The 19566-nt window shown below is 38.4% G+C and overlaps 1 protein-coding gene across 1 annotated transcript; it reads right to left on the bottom strand.

The window, feature by feature from the left end:
- Positions 1-445: 445 nt before the first annotated feature.
- Positions 446-10516, bottom strand: LOC104585786 (uncharacterized). Its single transcript, XM_088896217.1, has 13 exons — positions 10502-10516; positions 9434-9496; positions 9263-9327; positions 9121-9171; positions 5304-5453; positions 4996-5029; positions 4666-4904; positions 4375-4576; positions 4189-4278; positions 4011-4118; positions 3546-3905; positions 2896-3468; positions 446-882 (listed from the first exon to the last, which is right to left on the bottom strand). The coding sequence occupies exons 6-8, from the start codon at positions 5021-5023 to the stop codon at positions 4475-4477; spliced, it is 369 nt and encodes a 122-aa protein (XP_088752343.1). The 5' UTR covers positions 5024-5029; positions 5304-5453; positions 9121-9171; positions 9263-9327; positions 9434-9496; positions 10502-10516; the 3' UTR covers positions 446-882; positions 2896-3468; positions 3546-3905; positions 4011-4118; positions 4189-4278; positions 4375-4474.
- Positions 10517-19566: the final 9050 nt, after the last annotated feature.

The following is a 19566-nucleotide window of genomic DNA, read 5'->3' as shown; positions in this document are numbered from 1 at the left end:
AGTTTCTAGAAACCACCCTAGAAAGGACAAACAAATACTGATGGAAAACAGTTATTATTATATATGATCCTTAAAGCTGATTATCTCTAGTAATCCTTTTGCTTCTTGGAGCATGATTACAAGCTGCATCAACCAAGGAGAATATGGAATGGAAATCATGTTCAAATTCAAAGATATAACTGGATCGGGGAGGGAAAATTATTAAGGGAATTAGTAGAAGAAAAGCCTATGCCCTTGCAGCATAGGAGCATCCAATTCTGACTACAATGCATATCATCAAATCAAGGATATAATAAGGCCATGGGAACAGTAAAAGAGAAGTTTCACAATCTTCAAGACTAATAATTACTTTTAATCTTCTAATAGAATAATCATTTTAACAAGTAGTTGATTTTACTTTTACGAAAACAGTAAATTTAATATTACTGAAGCTTGAGTGATAATATAGAAATAATAGTAAAAATGGAAATGCTACCAAATGCTAGATTACAAACTAATTAAAATGACTATATTGTAGAACAAGGGAATCATCAGCCCTAAATAGTTAGTTTTATGGTGTGAAAATTTTGATAAGTTGAAATTGAACTATAGACAACATGAAGCTTCAATATTTGTAAGCTTTGTTTCAAATCGAATCATATTTTCTTTCATTTGTTCTTTCTTTTCCTCGAGAAGTTACAGGCTGGCGCTCCCAAGAGGCTTGATTGATGAAGGTGCTGTTAAGATCCTCCTTTGGTGTGTGGTCATCTCCACCCCCACTCACCTAATTTTTCCAGTTCAACAAAAAAACAGACAATTTTAATGACTGGAGATAGAAATAAACTAAACATAATTCAATGACTCAGCATCAGGCATGCACTTAGCTGAATAAGACTGCCTTGCCTGCCATTAACAAATATAAATTTTGGATCAGTAATAAGTCAGCTAATAGATGATTGATGCAGCCAATAGTCTTTATAATTCAATTTAGTAAACAGATAACAATGTACAATTTATTTAACATCAATATAAACCATAATAAATGTTACAAAATAAAATTGTGCCTTTGCTTTGACTTGGCTGTGACAAACCACCAATACTGATTAGACTTTGCCTTGGCTTTGACTTCCCGAAAGAAATATCTGACTCATTTTCTAGCATAATCAACTGTCATTTTACCTATACTGATCAGGATTTCCATGCTCCATTTTATGATTCTTGGAATTTCAAAAATAGAGTGAAGATCCAAGCTAAGTCCAAAGATAAGAGTAATGAAAACCTTCTTGCAAATGATGAAGTTGTCATAGGATTTGATGACTTCTCCATGAAGCTCCACCACCTCCTGTAGGCATATCTCTTACTTGAGGACAGGATGCGATTCACACAGCATATAACTTTATCTTTGTCTATCATGGAAGAATACAACTAGTTACACTCATTAAGGAGAATCACTCCTAGCTCTGTTGCCTTGTTGGGATGGTTATTCCTACTAAAACTTCCTATACTGAACCATCATTTGATTTGTCACATAATAGCCAAATACCAATATATTGGTTCAGCGTATCCTAAAATTGGATGGGTCCAAGCTTTCTCTATATCGAATGCTTCCCATTCTGGGGATGTCAAGGACGACCTCGAGACAGCCCATTAGCCAGCTTGAGGCATTGGCACCCTTTGTTAATATCACTTAGATCTTTCATGGGTTCATACATATCTTTCTTAATTTTACATCAAGTTACTATTTGATACTGCAAAGCATTTCCGAAACACCAAAACTCTATCTAGCACTCATTTCTGCTTTCTCACAATAATTGAGTTCAAATACAGCATTTGAAGTATTGAGCTGCGAACATGGCAAAGAAGATTGAGTTTCTTGAAGTTTCCAAAAGGTTTGAAGACTACTTTGAAACCATTGAGCTCACTCATACTATAAACAACACTTGCTTCTATACATCATATAATTTTTTCTTTTTGTGGTTCAAAACTTTAAATTGGATTCACTCAGGAAACTGTTGGGAGAAAACTTGGGGTCATGTTCTCTAGAAGAACTACAACATATAGAGAACCAACTAGAGAGAAGCCTGACTACCATCAGAGCAAGAAAGGTACACAATTTGAATCACTGATACTAGATTTTTTGGAGAGTTATTTCAACATCCTGAACTGATAATTTACACACTTGATGGTACTTGTACTCCGGACTCAGTTATTTAGGGAGCAGATTGAAGATCTAAAGGAAAAGGTAATTTGTAAAACAAAAAGCTTGAAAAAGATGCGCTCAGATTATTTGCTTAGATGGCAACTCATAGAAATTAAGAGCTCTTGAAACACACAATTCTGAGAATTGCATGCACTAAGTTTTCCACTAATTACTATTTTTTCATCAAATTCAAGAAAGACTCCTGGAAGAGGAAAATGCAGTGTTACGCAAGAAGGTAATCTACTAATCTTCTTCCCCTCATTTTCATCAATCTCTTTTACCTTCTAGCATCAAGAAATTTGAGATTACAGAAAATTCTGCCATCACTTATTAAATTTGAGCTTTACAGCATGATGACAAAATACAATAATAAGCAATAAACATGATTGAGCTACAGAAGCTCAGGCAAGGCATCCAGCAAATAGTGGCAGCAACTTATCTATTGCTCAGTCAAGGCATTTCACGAGAAAGAGCAACTTTTATTTGTAGTTAACTAGGAAGTAGGGAATCTTTGATCCATTACTTGCTAATATGCTGGATAGATACTGTTCGATCCAGATCAAAAAAGGCAAGTGCTTCAAAGCAGTATCATTTATTTCAGTTTATATCTAGAAAAGCTCCCTCCAAAATGGTAATCTCGGAACTTTGTTAATAATGGAGGAAAGATCCTCCATAATGCAAATAACTAGAAACATTTTCAGATGATAGGGGCCTACCTCAGAACTTTGTTAATATCCTCTTCCTCATTTGCATGTTGCATTGCAGCAATAAGATTTCCACGTTTCAGCTCCCTGAGAGTAAGACGGCCATTCCCTGAGAGTAAGTTGAAACTTTCAACTCTGTACCTTCTTTGGAAGCTGGGGAGGGGGGGACCTAGGATGTCCTTGATCTTAATTTTCTCCTTCTTAATCTTTCCATTCATCAACCTCAACATCCTTACTTTAGTTCTATTCCAATATTTTGTTCCATTAAACACAAGGTCTTATTAAGGGGGTCATTGCATGGTAAAATGGTAAAATCTTGGGCTGAAAAGTGTGAGAATGCAGGTGTAAAAGAGAAAACACTTCATGCATAAAAATTCCAGGTTAGGTTGGTACATCCCCGCCCCTCCAAAGAACCCGAGTAGCTAGAACCAGCATTAGCTAACTTCCTTTTTAAGCTTTGGTCTTATATTCTTATTATAGTTAACATCTTATAATATTGGCTATACGAGGATGCTGGCTCATGTTCTGATGCTTCACGTGGACAGGCTATGATGCTTCACGTGGTGCACTCGATAGATCAGGAACCTAACAATACAAGAAAGCATATAAGTAAACACATCTAGAATGTCAATTTTGGAATTGTACTTTGGGACACGTATTACCTCTGCACCTCTTGAAGGTAGTAAATTAATCCCGATCATCGTTTAGAATGCCTTGAAGATTTTGAGGAAGCATGAATGTTATCCTTCCCACCTGGTGTTGTACATCACTACATGCTCTAGTCACCTTTTCAAAGCTATCTTCTATCCGCCTAAGTCGTTCATCACTATCCTCATGCCCACAGCCTCCTCTTGTTGATGTAGACTCTGATGCTCTATTTCTACAACTCATGCTCAGAGTGGAAGGAGTAACACCCAATCCATACGTCCGCACGTACCCATGTCGTTCCGCTCCAAATATTTGATCAAAGTCATCATCATTAGGGGTTGACGACCCACCAGAAGTCATGGCCCGTTGTGTTCCTACAAAAGACAACACAGTTATTGTGAGGCTAATACGTGGTTTTTATACTAAATCATATAATTAACATTATATACGTGTGTGTGTTCACTAATTCAATAAACAACCATTGCCCTTCCCGATTTTGCATCTACAGGCACCCCATCTTTCCTTCTATGTGTTTCGATCCACACAACTCCCTTGCTTGGTTGTGTCCCATCACCGGTTTCCTGCATCTATATCCATATTAAGCATTAGACATTATCATCATTTTCACATAGTAATATAGTTAACTGATTGTATTACCATCTCATGACGCAATCTTGCATTACTCTTGGTCCCCCAGAGTGTGTATTTTTGTTGGGACTGATTTCCTCTAGCTATGCCACTCCATTTCTACAGTTTTATAAAAACTACAAGTGTAAGGCCATGTATATTGTGACACTCAAACAATATAGGTTAATCATAATTAATACAATTAGGAGATAATACCTTGCCCTCATCAAAGTTCCAAAAAGTGACAAGAATCTAGCATTGATCGCTAGGAACCCCATTTGGGCAATTCCGCATTGCCCCATCAAGCGTAACTAGATCATACTACATGGCTTTCAAGTTTGACTTGTAATCTTTCCATTTTTTTCCCAATCGAGGACAATACCCACTTTCTACCTTTGTTGTCTATCTCAAATTTACCCTACAAAGAACACATTTAAACAAATGTATTACCGATTGATGTATGAATTCAAACAAATAAACAAGTCTAAATAAAAGAAAAAATCATACCAGTACAAGATTCCAAATGTCCTTACGTGGAGTTGGAAATGAAGTCCACTGCTTGAAACCCAGAGGACAGAGATCGCCATTCCTTGCAATTGTCCCCATAAACTTAACTAGTTTCTTTGTATTTTCTCCGATGCCTTGGCCTAGCTCATTTAATGTTATGGGGATTTTTTCTCTAGATGGCAAGTTCCAAATGTCGGTAGCTCTTGTGGGGCCCCTACCCCTCCTTCTCACTGAGGCATCTATTTCATAGTACATAAGAAGTTAAAATATTCAAAATGAATATGATAAAAATAAGACCCCAATAAAAAGCTATTCATAAAATAATACCACCACCTGAACCAACAGTATCTTCAGCCATAATTTCCTACGAGAAAGAAAACAAGCATTTTCAATAAATTTCAAATCACATGTTTACCAATAATAGAACAATGCAAGCATAATATTTTAAATTGTACAAGCATATTAGAATAGCACATAGTAGAGCTAAACAAAGTTATTTTGCATTTGAAACTGGTAGTAGTTTAAGTAGCAAAAGAGTGGGCTTGAGGGTGCCATGGTTGTTTGGGAAGTAAGTTTGATTGTTCCAGATCTTTACCAAGTCATGTAGTCTAATTTGTTGCTAGAACTATAAACATTACCTGTGTTGTATGAATTATGGAGTTATCTCCATACCAGAATTCTCTCACAGGATACTCACAGAGAGGGATCAATTCATTGTTCTTGCCTCCAATGGTGTAAGTGCACGTCTTGTCTTGAGTACAGCATGCGTTTAATTTTTTGCTTCTATTCTGTAACAGATTCACTTCCATAAAAAAAAAGCAGTCATTCTTTTCTTAAATTTTATTAGAATGCTCATCAGAAAACAACTTAAATCAACTTAGAAATGAAAAAAGCAGAAAATGTGTCAACCATCTTATTTCATTTATGTAGTTCCATTTTGCTGCAACCCTTTTCAATAACCAGCTTATAATCGCTTTTGAATCTCCTTCAATAATTAGTTTATCAACCCCCAGTTCCTCTGCCTTTTTCACCCCAACCATTGCTTCCTTGTGTTCTACCCTGATGGAGTCTCATTCTCTTATCAGGCCTGAGTACATCACAAGTAAAAAAACCATTCTCATTTCTTATTACTCCCCCTATCCCAGAATGACAATGATTGCCCATACTGCTTCCATCAAAGTTCAGATTTCTCCATCCCCTTTCTGATAGTGTCCATTCCTTTATCTGCTTTGGTTTCTTACTCAGAAGAAAAGAATGTGAGAGAAAAAGGGTCTCCAAGGAAGAAGATTCAAACCATTTCCACTCCTTGTCGACCTGAACTGTTTATTCCTCTTTTGAGAATATGCAAACTATATAAATGTCCCTGTTAAGTGATTCTTAACAGGGGGAATACAATGCCATATCCAAAAGACAGATACCTAGAGGAAAAATCCTATGGATGTTTACAAGAGTAGCCATTCTTTGGACCATATGGGAGGAACAATATATGAGAAGCCTTCCAAGACAAACATCAGTTCAGAGAAGCAATAATTAACCTGATTGAAGTTAGAGTAATCAATTGAGTCGAGACAAGAAAAGTTCTGCCTTCTACAAATGACATCATCAGAGACTGGTCCATAGTGGATTCTTCATTAAATAAATGTATTAGATCCATCATGACAAAGAGATCTCTCCCCTGTTGGGAAGAATTAAAATGAATTTCAATGGCTCCAGTCTTGGGAACCCCAGGGAGTCAGGTATTGGCGGTGTGTTCAAGAACCATTTAAGGTACACTATATTTGCTTTCTTAGGACCAACCAGTGTTGGGAGCTCCATAAGAGCTGAGCTACATGGTGCACTTCAAGGTCTGACATTGGCCAATGAATCTGGTTTCTTAGAACTAGTAGTAGAAGGATACAAAATTAATTGTGTGCTACTTAAGAAATCTCCATCAGATTAGAGAAAGAAGACAACTTTGTCATGGGACACAAGAAGATATTCTTTGGACATATTGGTGAGCTAACTCAATGGAAGACCCTTGCTTGTGAGGGTGTGGGTAGAGAAGATTTGAGGTGAGGTGAATATCCTTTGGGATAATAATCATATTTAAGGGTAGGTGTCTCTTTGGAACAAAGGATAGTATCATAGTACCATGCCGTTATATCTGACCCTATACTTGTATACATGAATGTACAACTTGTGCATCATCTTTTTTTTTTAAAGCAAGGTATATTGTTGCACAAATATAAACTTTTACAAAGGTTTTACCTACAGTGAGTCACTGTAGGAGCAAACCAACATCAAGCCACATCAAATCAACTTACAAGTTCATTACAATCCAAATCAACTCTGTTCAGACAAAAACAAATCTTCTGTACCTTGACTAAAATCTTTCTCAACAGATATCCGCGATCCCAGTCTGCCCACCATATTTTTTATCACTATATCTTCATGTGTGAACTTGTTCTCAAACAACCTTCTTCTTCTTTCCATCCATACTGACCACATTAAAGCTGCCAGAAGAGCTGACCACATTGAGGGAATCATATTTGTTTTGCTGGACATTTTCTTCTGGCACTTGAACTTGCTTAGTTTACATCTAGACAAATAGAATGTATGACCTTATTTTTAAATGAAATATTACTTTATTCTAAAAGAAAAAATGTGGTATTTGCTCTAGATGAATTTGTAGACCTCAACCAGGACTTACAGCATGATGATAATTTGTATTTGCTCAGTCAAGGTAACCTGACTGCCTCACAGTCTCTTTCACATGTGGGCATTCCCCAACTCCTCCATTCTACTATAAATAGGGGATTTAATCCCATTGTGGAGGATCAAGCAGATGGAAATATCAGAGGGATATCTGATACTGGGATAAATCTACCCGATCCCTGTGCAGATTCTATTCCAAGATCTGTTGCAATGTATTCATTGACAAATAGAAAGGCAAATTTTCAGTCCTTACCATCCTGTTCTGCTACAAATACAGAAAAAATGTAAGGCACCCATTTCTGTCACAAGACACCACTCAAAGGTTCAACCATTGTGCTTCACCTTACCCATCACTTGGTCACCTGACTACTAGGGATTTAATGAGCAGCATATGTCCCTCTGTTGAGTGGAAGAAGCAAAGAGAAGCTATTTTCAGAGACAAGTGCATTGATGAAGGTTTTATTGGTTTGCCTCTTAATTCACAGGGGGAACTGATCCCTTTGCATTCAAGTGGTAAATCAGGGTTCCCACTGAAGAAGAAAAACACAATTATCGGGACTTCAAGCATTCCCCAAAGCATCATCTTCTGGAGACAAAGAGTGTATTTGATAATTCACACTTGAAAGAGAAGTATATTGCTGAGTCTGGACTTACCAGAGACAACTTAAAACTGGTTGCTGAGAAAACCTATCAAAAAGAAAAATCTAAAGTATCATTTTCATCTCGGTTTAGTATTAGTGGATTCCAATATACTGGAGGTGCAGAAGTTCACAGGCATGATTCAGTGGGGGGAAACAACCCCTCTGCCTATCAATTTGATTCCGACCTGAACCTCGTTGACATACCTTCTTCTGTGTATAAGTATACTTCAACTCCACATCAAACTGAAAAGGAAAAGAATCAACAAAAGGAAATTCAGGACTGTGGGTTTCCGCTTACCACCCAACCAACAATATGGCTGATGGGTAAAGATGTACCTCCAAATGTGGCAGGAAAAAGGAGGCTGAATTCAGAGTTCAGACTTGAGACGACAAAACTGAACATGGGATCAGTTTCCCATGAGGAATCAAAGTTAGGTATAAGGCCACAAGAGCCCATGTCAAACAATACCTACACCATAACCATGTTCACGGGATCCACCACCCAAAACTGCTCTGCGACTATCCCTTCTTTATCTCTCTGCCCATTTAATATCCAATCACTTTTTTGTTCTCTCTCTGGTCGTGTGAAGTGATAAACCCAGTAAAGTTTGTCTATTATCTAGTTAAAAAATGTCTGTTTTCTGCTTCATACTCTTGCTTACTCCCCCCCCCCCCCCCTCCTTTTTCCATATAACCTGTCCTAACTTTTACAGATTTATTTCTTGTTGCATGTAATATACATGTTATGATCTCCCAACATGGACCCCCAAGGCCCATTTGAAGGACCAATGCACATAGACATTCACAGGAAAACAAACAAGGACCCCCAAGGCCCAAAATTTATTATCAATTCATTGATGCTGAGCCCAACCCCCTAGAAAGAAACATAATGAACACGAGTCAGAGATCCATTCCTATTGTTAATGTTAATGTAAATGGACATAGAGCTGCAAACTATACCTGTTTGTTCAGGTTCTAAGTGGACTCTGTTTAAGGCAATCTGAATTTGATCAAAAAATGGATCCACTCCAATATTGAAATACATGTTTATATTAATATACATAAGGAAAATATACATGTCCTACAGAAATATGTATGTAAGACAGAGAAGAGAGCTCACGGGACAGTAGTAGAAGCAGGGGTAGGTGCAGGTAGAGGAACTGATGGTGACCTGCCAAATGAAGAAAAATTAACCAACAACATATAAAGTATAATGGTCCAAAGGCCACTCAAATGTAATAGAAAGTAAATGAAAAACTCACGGAGCTAAGGTTGCTAGTGTAACTTGGGAAGTTGCTGTAGGAGGGGAAGAACTTGTTTGTGGGGCCTGCATATGGAAGGCATTATATTAAACCAGTTAAGAAAATGACAAAATCATCACAGGAAACCCACACATTCAGAAAAGAGAATGGAGACAGAAATTTAACACCCACCACCGGAGACACCAAATTGATGCTCTGAATCTTGCTTATACTCCTGAAAATTACCCCAGGTGACTAGGACCATGCAAATGGAAATGTTATGAGTTTCTTTCTAATTATTTCTTTATGATTTGCAGGGGATGTTGCATTCAGAATTATTGATCCAATGGAAATTATAGTATAATAGGAGCCTATTTCATTAACAGGTCCTGGAGCTTAGGTATTTGTTTCTGATGGAAGCACAACAGATCCACTTTAATCTGCAAAACAACATGTGAGAGCTTTAATTTTAGTTAATCTGGGTGGCAAGCTTAGGAGTTAACCTGCATTGGCCAAGCTCCCTGTTACACACAAGACCATGATTTGGGTTTGGCCCTTGTTTTATATCTCATCATGTAAATAAGATGACCCAAATGCCGACTTGATCTACTACTATCATTATTGGATAAACCATCCGCAGAACAGTTCTTTTTCCTCAAAAACATCAATTGATCTGCACCATAGATTTACCCTATTCATATTCAAATAATCATCTGGTGTGGGTTGATGTCATTTTGGGTCATACGGGAGCCATGTAATGTAACACTAATCATCCTAGCCTAGATAATCGGAAGGTTGGGCTTCGACCGCCAAAACAATGTTAGGGCTCTTCCAATCCATGCTGATTTTTGAGAAGAGAAAAGTCTACATGAGCACAGCTCAGGAGCTTAATTAGTCCATCTCAACCGCCTTTACAAGAAAGGGTTTGGCAGTTCTGGCCTGTTAATTTCTTGGGCCAAATAGCTTTGTGATTTAACATGCAACAAATATCCGTAGTCACCATAGTTGAACATCAATGCTTCAACAGTTGAGTTGAATTTTTAAAAATGATCTCAGCATTTATGTCAAATTTCTTAACGGTGACCATTATTTCAATACCAATTTTCTTAAGTTGTTTCCGATTAACTCCAAGGTTGTAAGATTGGACTATGAAGAAAAACAACAAAGTATGCATTGTCATAATTTGATATAGGCAATTTCTATGGTGTATGCCTGAAAATCTTCAACAATTGAGAAGCTAGTATGAATTTAGATGAATACCAGTTGATTTGTTACCACATCTTTAGTATCATTGAAGATCTCAGTTCTCTGTTCATGCGGCAACCATCTAGGTCACTCTGAAGATCTCTATTCTTTGTTCATGCGGCAAATTCTAGCCAAAATCGCTCTGCCACAAGTTTTCTTCTTCACCTATCAGACTATTACCAAAATTCAAAGAAAACAGAAATGATAAATCTACTCTGCGATTACTCGTGTCAATGTAAAGTGGGAGTATTGCTAATAATACTCTCGCAATTTGCAAGTAAGATTAGAGAGATATTTACCCGTGAATCTAATGTTGCGGATGTGCCTGGGAGAGAAATAGAGAGCGCGAGCGCGAGCAAGAGAGGGACGACTGAGCGAGAGAGAGAGAGAGAGAGGGAGGGAGGGAGAGAGAGGGACGAATGAGAGAGAGAGAGAGTGAGAGAAAAGGAGAGAGACGACTGAGTGAGAGAGAGAGAGCGAGAGAAGGACTGGCGGTATGAGGCGGGAGGGAGGAATATTTCTAGCGGCAGTTTTTATCGACCACCGCTAAAAACCAATATTTCTAGCGGTAGTCGACAAGGTCGAAAACGGCCGCTAAACATCTATTTTCTTTAGTGAGAGAGAGAAGAGAGATTTCTCCATTTTCAAGTAGAAATTGTTGCAACCAGGAGATTTTCTAGTCCAAGAATCCATTTAAATTTTATTCTATCTCATTCTACTTGGTGATTAACTTTTGACAATTTACATATGAAAAGTAATTCTTTTTTTTTTTAGTTTTTTTGAGTTACTTAAGGTTTTGAAATGTTGAAGAACCATCGTTTGCAATTTATTCTAAACTGAGAATAGAGGTAGAGAGGCAAGAGTCTTAGAGAAATCAATACCTAAGACCCGATAACATCATCTCAAAATAGGTCTTAGGAGAAGTTGAAAGCATGTTCCTCCATGTTTAAGAAATTCCTACAATCATTTATGTTTTTCTTTGAAAGAAGTTGAGCTTGAATAATTATTGTATTGGGTTATTACAGAAGCTTGGAGAGAGGGGTGTCTAATACATTCCCTCTCTCAATCCTTGAAACCCCAAATCTCTTGGTTGTGTGTCTTTCCATGAATGATGGAGTCACTATCAAAGACTTAAATCGAGTTTTTCAAATCTGAAAATGAGGGCCCATTTCTTCGAAAAAATGGGTAGTGATTCCATCTCTTTGAGTCGGCCGTGAGCTTCCTGGAACCCACTAGCCAATCTAGGTAGGTCACTTCTCGAACAAAATTGGCATCTAACAGCTTCACCTATTCATTGATCGCTTTCCACTGTTCAGAGGCAAAGCCCCTCTTCTTTCGTCTCACGGGTTAGTAGGGTGGATCAATATTAAGCTAGTAGGTTATGACTTTGGGGTCATTTCCTAGCTTGTCTACTACCGGCCATGCAAACACGTCGGTGTTGGCTCTTAGAAACTACATGATGTTGTCCTAGAGACTGCCTTCTAGGAGAGAAGGAGAGACCCTATCTGGACAGTTTTCTTTGAGTCACCATCAAAGAGGGGCACCTGGATGAGGTCTTCCACAAGCTGGCAACGCTATGTCCGTAGCTTATCCTTGACGTTCATGCTTTCCATGGTGAGTGCCTTGTTGGTGTGGAGTTTTCCTCTATAGACCGTCAAGTAAAATTGCCTTGCAGTTCGCTGATTTCCTCAAGTGAATTGTAGGTCATCTGGTAACACCACCTACCCTGTGTGGAGTTGGGAATTTCAAGACCAGGTGGCATGTGGAGACCAAGGCCCATAATGCGTTCAATATCGGTCGGCCGATGATGGCATTGTATGAGGATAGGACAGGGACAACGATGAAATCCACCATTACTGTGCTGGTGATGAGGTCGTCGCCTATTAGTAATGCCAAGGTAATTTTCCCTTGAGGTATCAACGAGTCTCTGGAGAAGCCTACCAAAGGGGTGTTAGCTGGCTACAAGCGATCTTTCCCTATGCTAAACTTCTTGAATGTCTCTTCAAAGATGATGTTGAACGAGCTCCCTATGTCTACGAGTATCCTTCGTACCTCGAAGTTGGTGATCTCAGCGATTATCACCAGGGCGTCATCATGTGGTGTTTGCACCCCCCCTAAGGTCGTCATCAGTAAAGGTAATGGGGGTGTCCTGCTTTGGCCTCTTCGATTCCCTATTGTCAATCTGGTGGAACCAAGCATAAGCCTTTTGGACCGAGCTGCTCTCTCCTCCAGAGGCTATCCCGCCTAAGATGATAGCAATGACCCTAGTCGGGGGAGCGTGGGCTACGATCGCATCAGTGTGGCATTGCTCTTCTCTAGTCTTCTTTTCCTTGATGTCAATGAACCCACCGAGGTACCCACATCGGACGAGGTTGAGTGGACTGAAGTTGCGAATGTCGGCAGTGGGGTCCTCAGTTTATGATAAGCTCGGCGGTCCTACCCCTTACTATCCTGGTCAGACTTCCAATCGTCATGATCTCTCCACTTTCGGTCGTGCCGATCTTCCTCCTTGCTACGCAGCACTTGAGCTTCTTCAGCATTCATATATTTTTGTGCATGATTCATGAGCATGATTAGAGTGGGCGGAAGATTCTTCTATTAGGAGAAGCTAAACATCGATGAGCGTAGCCCATCCATGATAGTGGCCACGACCACCAACCGATCTATGGTCTGAACTTGAAAAGCTTCGGTGTTAAATCTCGCCAGATAATATCTCAAGGTTTTTCCTTCCCTATGCTGCACTTACATGAGGTTGGTCGAGGTCTTCTAATGCCTCTGGATGGTAGTGAACTGTGCCAGGAACTACGCTTTTAACTGGTTCTAGGAGGCAATGGATCGTAGCGAGAGTGAGGCATACTAGGTTTTGGTGACTCCAGGGAGGATAGGAATGAAGGCTTTGCACATGAAACCTTCGAACGAATCATGTAACATCAGTATCACCTTGAACCCTTCAAGGTGATCGTTAGGGTCCAAGATCCCATCGTATTTCTCGATAGATGGGTTCTTTCATGAAGCATTATTCTGGTGGTCAGACTGCCAAAGGGGCCATGCTGTGGTCTGCCTGGCTATGTTCTAAATCGGCCAACCTTTCCCGTAGGTTACTGATCTCAACGTCCTAGTCTGCTAGGGTGGCGTTTGTGGACTTCTCCACCTTGAGCGATGCTCGTCAATCTAAAATCGAGCTAGACTCAACTATCGAGGCTAGAGACTATTGTAAGCATTGGCCAAGTCATTCTTTAGTAGGGATCCTGGCGCCAAAGTGAAGAGACCTACTGCGAGTAGGGGTGTCAATGGTATTTGAATATCTGATTTCGAATTTTAGATTCAACATAATCGAATCAAATCCGGATAATTCGATTATCTAACCAGTCGAATTTGGATATCCTATTCATACCAAATAGCTAATCGGATTCGAATATATAAATTTTTAAATGTTTTATATAATTTATATATACAATAATTAAATTATATATTTCTATACTTATATAAATAAAATATTTATTTTATATATTTATTAATTACCTATAATAATTAATTAGATGAATTTGAATCAAATCGAATATTTGAATATTAATCAGATTTGAATTTGAATATTAATTTTCAATATCTGTTAGATATTGAACCGAATTTGGATATTGTTTGATCTGATTTGAATTCGATTCGTTTACACCCCTAACTGTGAGCATCGTGGGCCTGAGGCTACGGTTGAGTCAGACTTCCAAGACGATTGAGGGCGCTTGCGGTATGATTTGTAGGGTGCCTTTTGGGGTTGTCGACATGAGGATTAGCCATCGTGGACACCTACACGGCAAGGTGAGTGGTTGGGGGAACTTGTCCTAATTGTCCCAACATTTCCATCATGGAAAGTATGTGGTAGACCTATTGATGCATACAATTGAACTGGGTCGAGTGATAACTCTATATTTTGATGCCTTAAGGGTATCATTTCAAGGGTATTTTAGACCTTAGACTAATTAATCTGTACATTTTTCTGGCTAAATTCAATATTGTGACCTTTGAGGGTCCCTGTGCAAATTCTAGGTAAAAACTGGGAAAATTACAGAGTTTCTTGTAGATTTTGGGAAGCTAGTATGAATTCTAGTTGAGAGAGGGGTGTTTCAGTGAAAAATTGAGCACAGGAGGGCGCCTCCTATTTGCTAAACCCAAATAGGTGCCTTTTCTGTGAAATAACTCTCTTTAATGCTCTAGGCACGTCTCCCTCATCTCTTTATCTCCTAGCCACCCCCAGCTCTGCAAATCCCCACCTTTCATTGCAACCTCTCTCTAATCTCAACCATCCAAGCCTTAGTAGCTCCTCATACCCTTAGATCTCTCCCTACAGCATCCTAGCCTTACACCTCACTCCTTAAACCTCAACCAATCACCTTAGGGTGCCACATCACACCAACCAATCACATTTCTCCAACTCTAGGCACCCAAATCTACTCCCTCCATTCTGGGCATCCAAATCTCAGCCCTACATAATATTGGGTGCCCTCTACTTCTCTTCTCAGCCTTAGGATCACCTTAGAACAATCCTAACCCTCCATTCTCAACCCTAGGGTGCCTATATTTATGCAAAAATCTAGTTGTCATCCCTCTCTTTCTCTCTAATCCTAAACCTATCATTCCTTCTCTATAAAAAGGACCCAAGGGGTCCTGAGAAGGGGTTGGATTCTGCCCCCAGGTAAGACAGAAGGTTGTTCTTGAGAAGTTCAAGGGTAGAGGAAGAGGAGAACGCCCAGGCAAGAGGAGGGGTTCTTGCTTGCAGTTTGCCTAGCCACTACTGTCGCCTCTTGATCCGAATCCCAACCAGTTTCCATAGTTTTAGATTTACTTTTTACGCGTGTTTTTATTTTTCGTTCTTTGATTTTCAGTTTTTATTTTATTTTTGCAATTTATTTTTATCAAATTTAATTTTTGTCTTCTCTTCTGTAGATTTGAAATTCGGCCAGGTAAGATGGAAGGCCCAGCTCGAGGAGTTCGAGGGTCAAAGGATAGATCTAGAGACTGCTACCTCTGACCGAGTTGCAAATTTTTTTATTTAGTTTTTTTTTTATTTCTGTTATTTATTTATTTTTCTACAATTTTTACTTTCAACGTTGTTAGAATTTTATTTTAATGGATTCGAGTCAGTTAATTAAATTTTGTGTTTCTGTAATCTCAAATCTTGTTATTTTGTCCGGATTAAAGTATATAACAATTTTCCCTCACTTCCCTATGGATACGACCCCTTTCTCACCACTAACTGCATTTTGTAGTTATTTTGAGAATCGAAAAATTTATAAATATTGAAACTAGTGTTCGAAAATGGTTAACAACACGCTTCCAGACACACCAAGTTTTTGGCGCCATTGCCGAGGAAGCAACGAAGAAAAAAATTTTATTTGCTTTGTTCGGACCTATTTCATTATTTTTTTTATTTTTGTTTGATTACTTGATTTATAGTCTCATTTTAATTATTGTTTCTCTTTGATTTTGCAGGACGTAATAGCAAAAGGTGGGGTACCGAAGCGTTGTCAGACTGCTGAAGAAAAGAGAAGAGAAGAGAAATTGGGATTGTGATTCAGGTGTAGTCGTCCCAATTTGATCCTTTTTTTTGTTTTTATTTTCATATTAGAAATTCATTTCATTTCTGGGAGTTTTATTGCCACATACTCATATTTTTTTTATTGTCAATTTAATCTTTAGAGTAACGAACTCTCTTCTTAATCTTCATTTCTGTAGTACTAATTTTTTGCAAAATTAGTTCCTTTATTGTTCTGTTTTCTGTGATTAATTGTTGTTGTAATTAATTGCTCCCTTAATTAGTGGTTTAATTGAATAATTGATTGTTAATTAGGAAATTATTCAACATTTCGAATTTGAGTTTAAATTTCAAAATTTGAATTTAAATTTGAATTTAAATTTCAAATTTCGAATTTCAAAAAAAATTAATATTTTAAATTTTTTTTGCATTTGCTTTCTAACATTTAGGGTTTGATATGTTCTAGAGCATGCATCATATAGGATTATTTAATTTCTGAAATCATTTTGTTAGTTGTTAATGTGTTAGGGTTTTTCATTTTTTTAATTGCTCTCTTTGCTAAATTAATTTGTTTTATTATTTTATTGTTGAATTGCATATTAGAGATAACTGTTCATGCATTGTAATTAGTTGCATTTATTTTGTTTATTGTGTTTTTTCGTTAATCCATTTAAGGGCAATCCAATTTAAATAAGATAAGGTGGGGATTTCATCACCCTTCCTTGGCCCAAAAACCACCACCCTTTCATGTGCGATTCATCCTAAACCTTAATTTAAAATTTGGATAATAAGATCCTTTAAGGGGCCCCACACATTTGGTTTAAAAGTGTGTTGAATTTTAGGGAAGCTTGTAATTACTTTCCATAACCGGCGGTTGGTGTCTAAGGAAAGAGGTTAACCAGCTAAGCCTAAGCGGGTTTTGTGGTTACTTAATTAGGTCCTTGCGAGAGCAAGGGGAGCCTCCCACATCCCCACCTCTTACCTGGCTAACCAAAGGAAGTGATGTAATTCCAACTGAACCTAAGAGGATTCACATTGGTTAAACCACTAGTTTAGGAAACCTTAATTTAGCCCCTAGGTCATGTGTTTTACTTGTTTGTACTTAATAAAAAAAATTAAAACAAAATAAAATCAATTCAATGGCCGGAATTTGTGAAATGAGAAACTACTTCCAACCTAGGCCACGGATAGATTGGAACCATGTGTCTCAACAACTGGATAAGATTAATGGAGTGGCCCAAAAACTTGATTAAGTCCTTACACTTTGTCAACAAATTGGCCCATACCCAACCTTGTCATCCTACCCAACATGTTCCATTTGTGCCAGCCCGGCCCACCAAGTTGATGATTGCCCAACGGTGGCCCAATTTTCGTTATTTATCCAAGAACAGGTTCAGGTAGCCTAGAGTTTCTCGATGCCTAATAATGACCCATTTTCAAATACTTACAACCCTGGGTGGAGAAATCACCATAACTTTTCTTGGAGAACACATCAACCTAACACACAATCCCAGAAGTACCATCCATCTAACTCCATGGCCTAGCAATTTGAGAAGCCACAAGTGTAGAGCCAATTCCAGCAGACTTACCTTAGGAACCAACCAGTCCAACCTTATCAGATTTACCCACAACCCCCTCAGACCAGTACAATTGAAGACAAATTCATGTAGCTTTAGTAGTTGATTCTAACTCAACAGCATTCCATCGCTAGATTAGAGAGCCAAATAGGACAACTAGCCGAAGCCAATGCAAGGAGAGAAGTAGGACAACTACCGAGTCAACCGATTGCAAATCCTAGAAATCTGCTACTGGGTTTTCCTCCACAGCAGATTCAACCACCTCCTAAGAACCCTTAGTTTGAAAATGCCAAGGCTATTACGACTTTAAGGAGTGGGAGGATTTTAGAGGACCCGTATGAGAAAAAGAAATTTGAAAACATCAGTGAAGAAGAAAAGGAGCAAGAAGACCATAAGTTGGGGGGGGGGGAAGAAAAAGGAAAGAAAAATTTAGAAGAAGAACCTATAGTGAATCGACCTGTAGTTTCCTTTCTAACCGCATTCACAGCCGGGCCATTGTGAAAGATGAAAGAGACTCGCAACGAGGAGATCAGGGAGTTATTCAAATAAGTCCATATTAACATCCCTCTCCTCGATGCGATACAACATGTCTCGGCCTACGCCAAGTTCTTGAAAGAGCTGTGTACTCAAAAAATGGATCCATGATCGGCCCTACAAAAAGTGATGCTCTAAGTAGATGTTAGTGCAGTTCTCCTAAAACAACTCCCCCGAAAAATGAAAGACCATAGTGGTCCTCTAATAAGTTGTGTCATCTCTGGAATCACTTTTGATCAGGCCTTATTGGATCTTAGGGCCAGGGTAAATTTGATCTCCTCTATTATTTATGAAAGGTTCAGGACCGGCGAGTTAAAACATACCCCGATAATTCTACAACTCGCTGATCGGTCAGTCAAGACTCCTCGAGGTGTTATTGAGGATGTCATTACCAGAGTAGAGGATTGTTATTTTCTAGTGGATTTTATCATCCTAGACATGACCCCAACCAAGGAACTGAACCATAACCCGATAATCTTAGGACATTCATTTCTAGCAACTGCTAATGCGAACATCAATTGTAAATCAAGAGAAATGAACATTTCATTTGGGGAACAGAAAATCCGATTAAATGCATTTAGTGCCACTGAGTATCCAAACCTAGGGGAAGATGAGTTCAAGGTATATGTAGTGGACGACCTTGTAGATGTCATGTCTACCTTTTGTTTAGCCCAATCTGAGCCCTGTCTGTGTAAAGAAGAAAGTGAGTCTGGAAGTGTAGATATGAGAAGTGAGTGAATGTGTCTGGCTGAAGACTTTAAACTTAGCGCTGGTTGAGAGGTAACCCAACGAAGTTTTATTTTAGTTGTCTTGTTAGAGTTTGTCTTTTCTTTTGAATAAGTTTCAAAATTCAGTTGGCAAATCCTAAACCCCTGTTGAATCCTTACCTCTTGATTGTTCCCTTTGGCCAAAGTCCCTTTTGCATCATTTGAGTTATGCCATTGGGGATAATGGCATTTAAGTTGGGGTGAGGAAAGAGAGAAAATTTTGAAAAATTGAGAATCTAAGCCTTTAAATATGTAGAACTAAAATTTCACTAAAAATTTTTAATTTTTTTTCACTAAAAGAGATTTCTGAACAGAAAATGTTGAGGAAACTGATAAAAGAATATTGAATTTTATAGAGATTAGTAGCAAGTGGCATGAGTTAAATTGGTTTTGTTTGAATGTTGTCGAAACCGTTTAGAAATTGAAAATACTCCCAAGTTTGCCCCTGTAAAGATAAGAAGAGAAAGATTGAGAAATCATACGAAAAATTCTTCAAATTAATAGAGATAATGGACTACTTTAAACAGTGTTTCAAAAAAAAAAAAGAGAGAATAAAAGGTCAATGGACACCCTAGACTTAGTAATCGGGTATCTTCACCTAAGTTAAGTGTCGAGATTCGCGTCAAACGAGAAAGGGAATGCCAAAGACACTTACCTAACAGTTAGTAACCGGGT

Source organism: Nelumbo nucifera, chromosome 1, assembly GCF_055504915.1.
Source record: "Nelumbo nucifera cultivar China Antique chromosome 1, China Antique-T2T, whole genome shotgun sequence".
Classification (NCBI taxonomy): Eukaryota; Viridiplantae; Streptophyta; class Magnoliopsida; order Proteales; family Nelumbonaceae; genus Nelumbo; species Nelumbo nucifera.
Note: the sequence above shows the minus strand (reverse complement) of the source record. Positions and strands in the feature narration are given on the sequence as shown.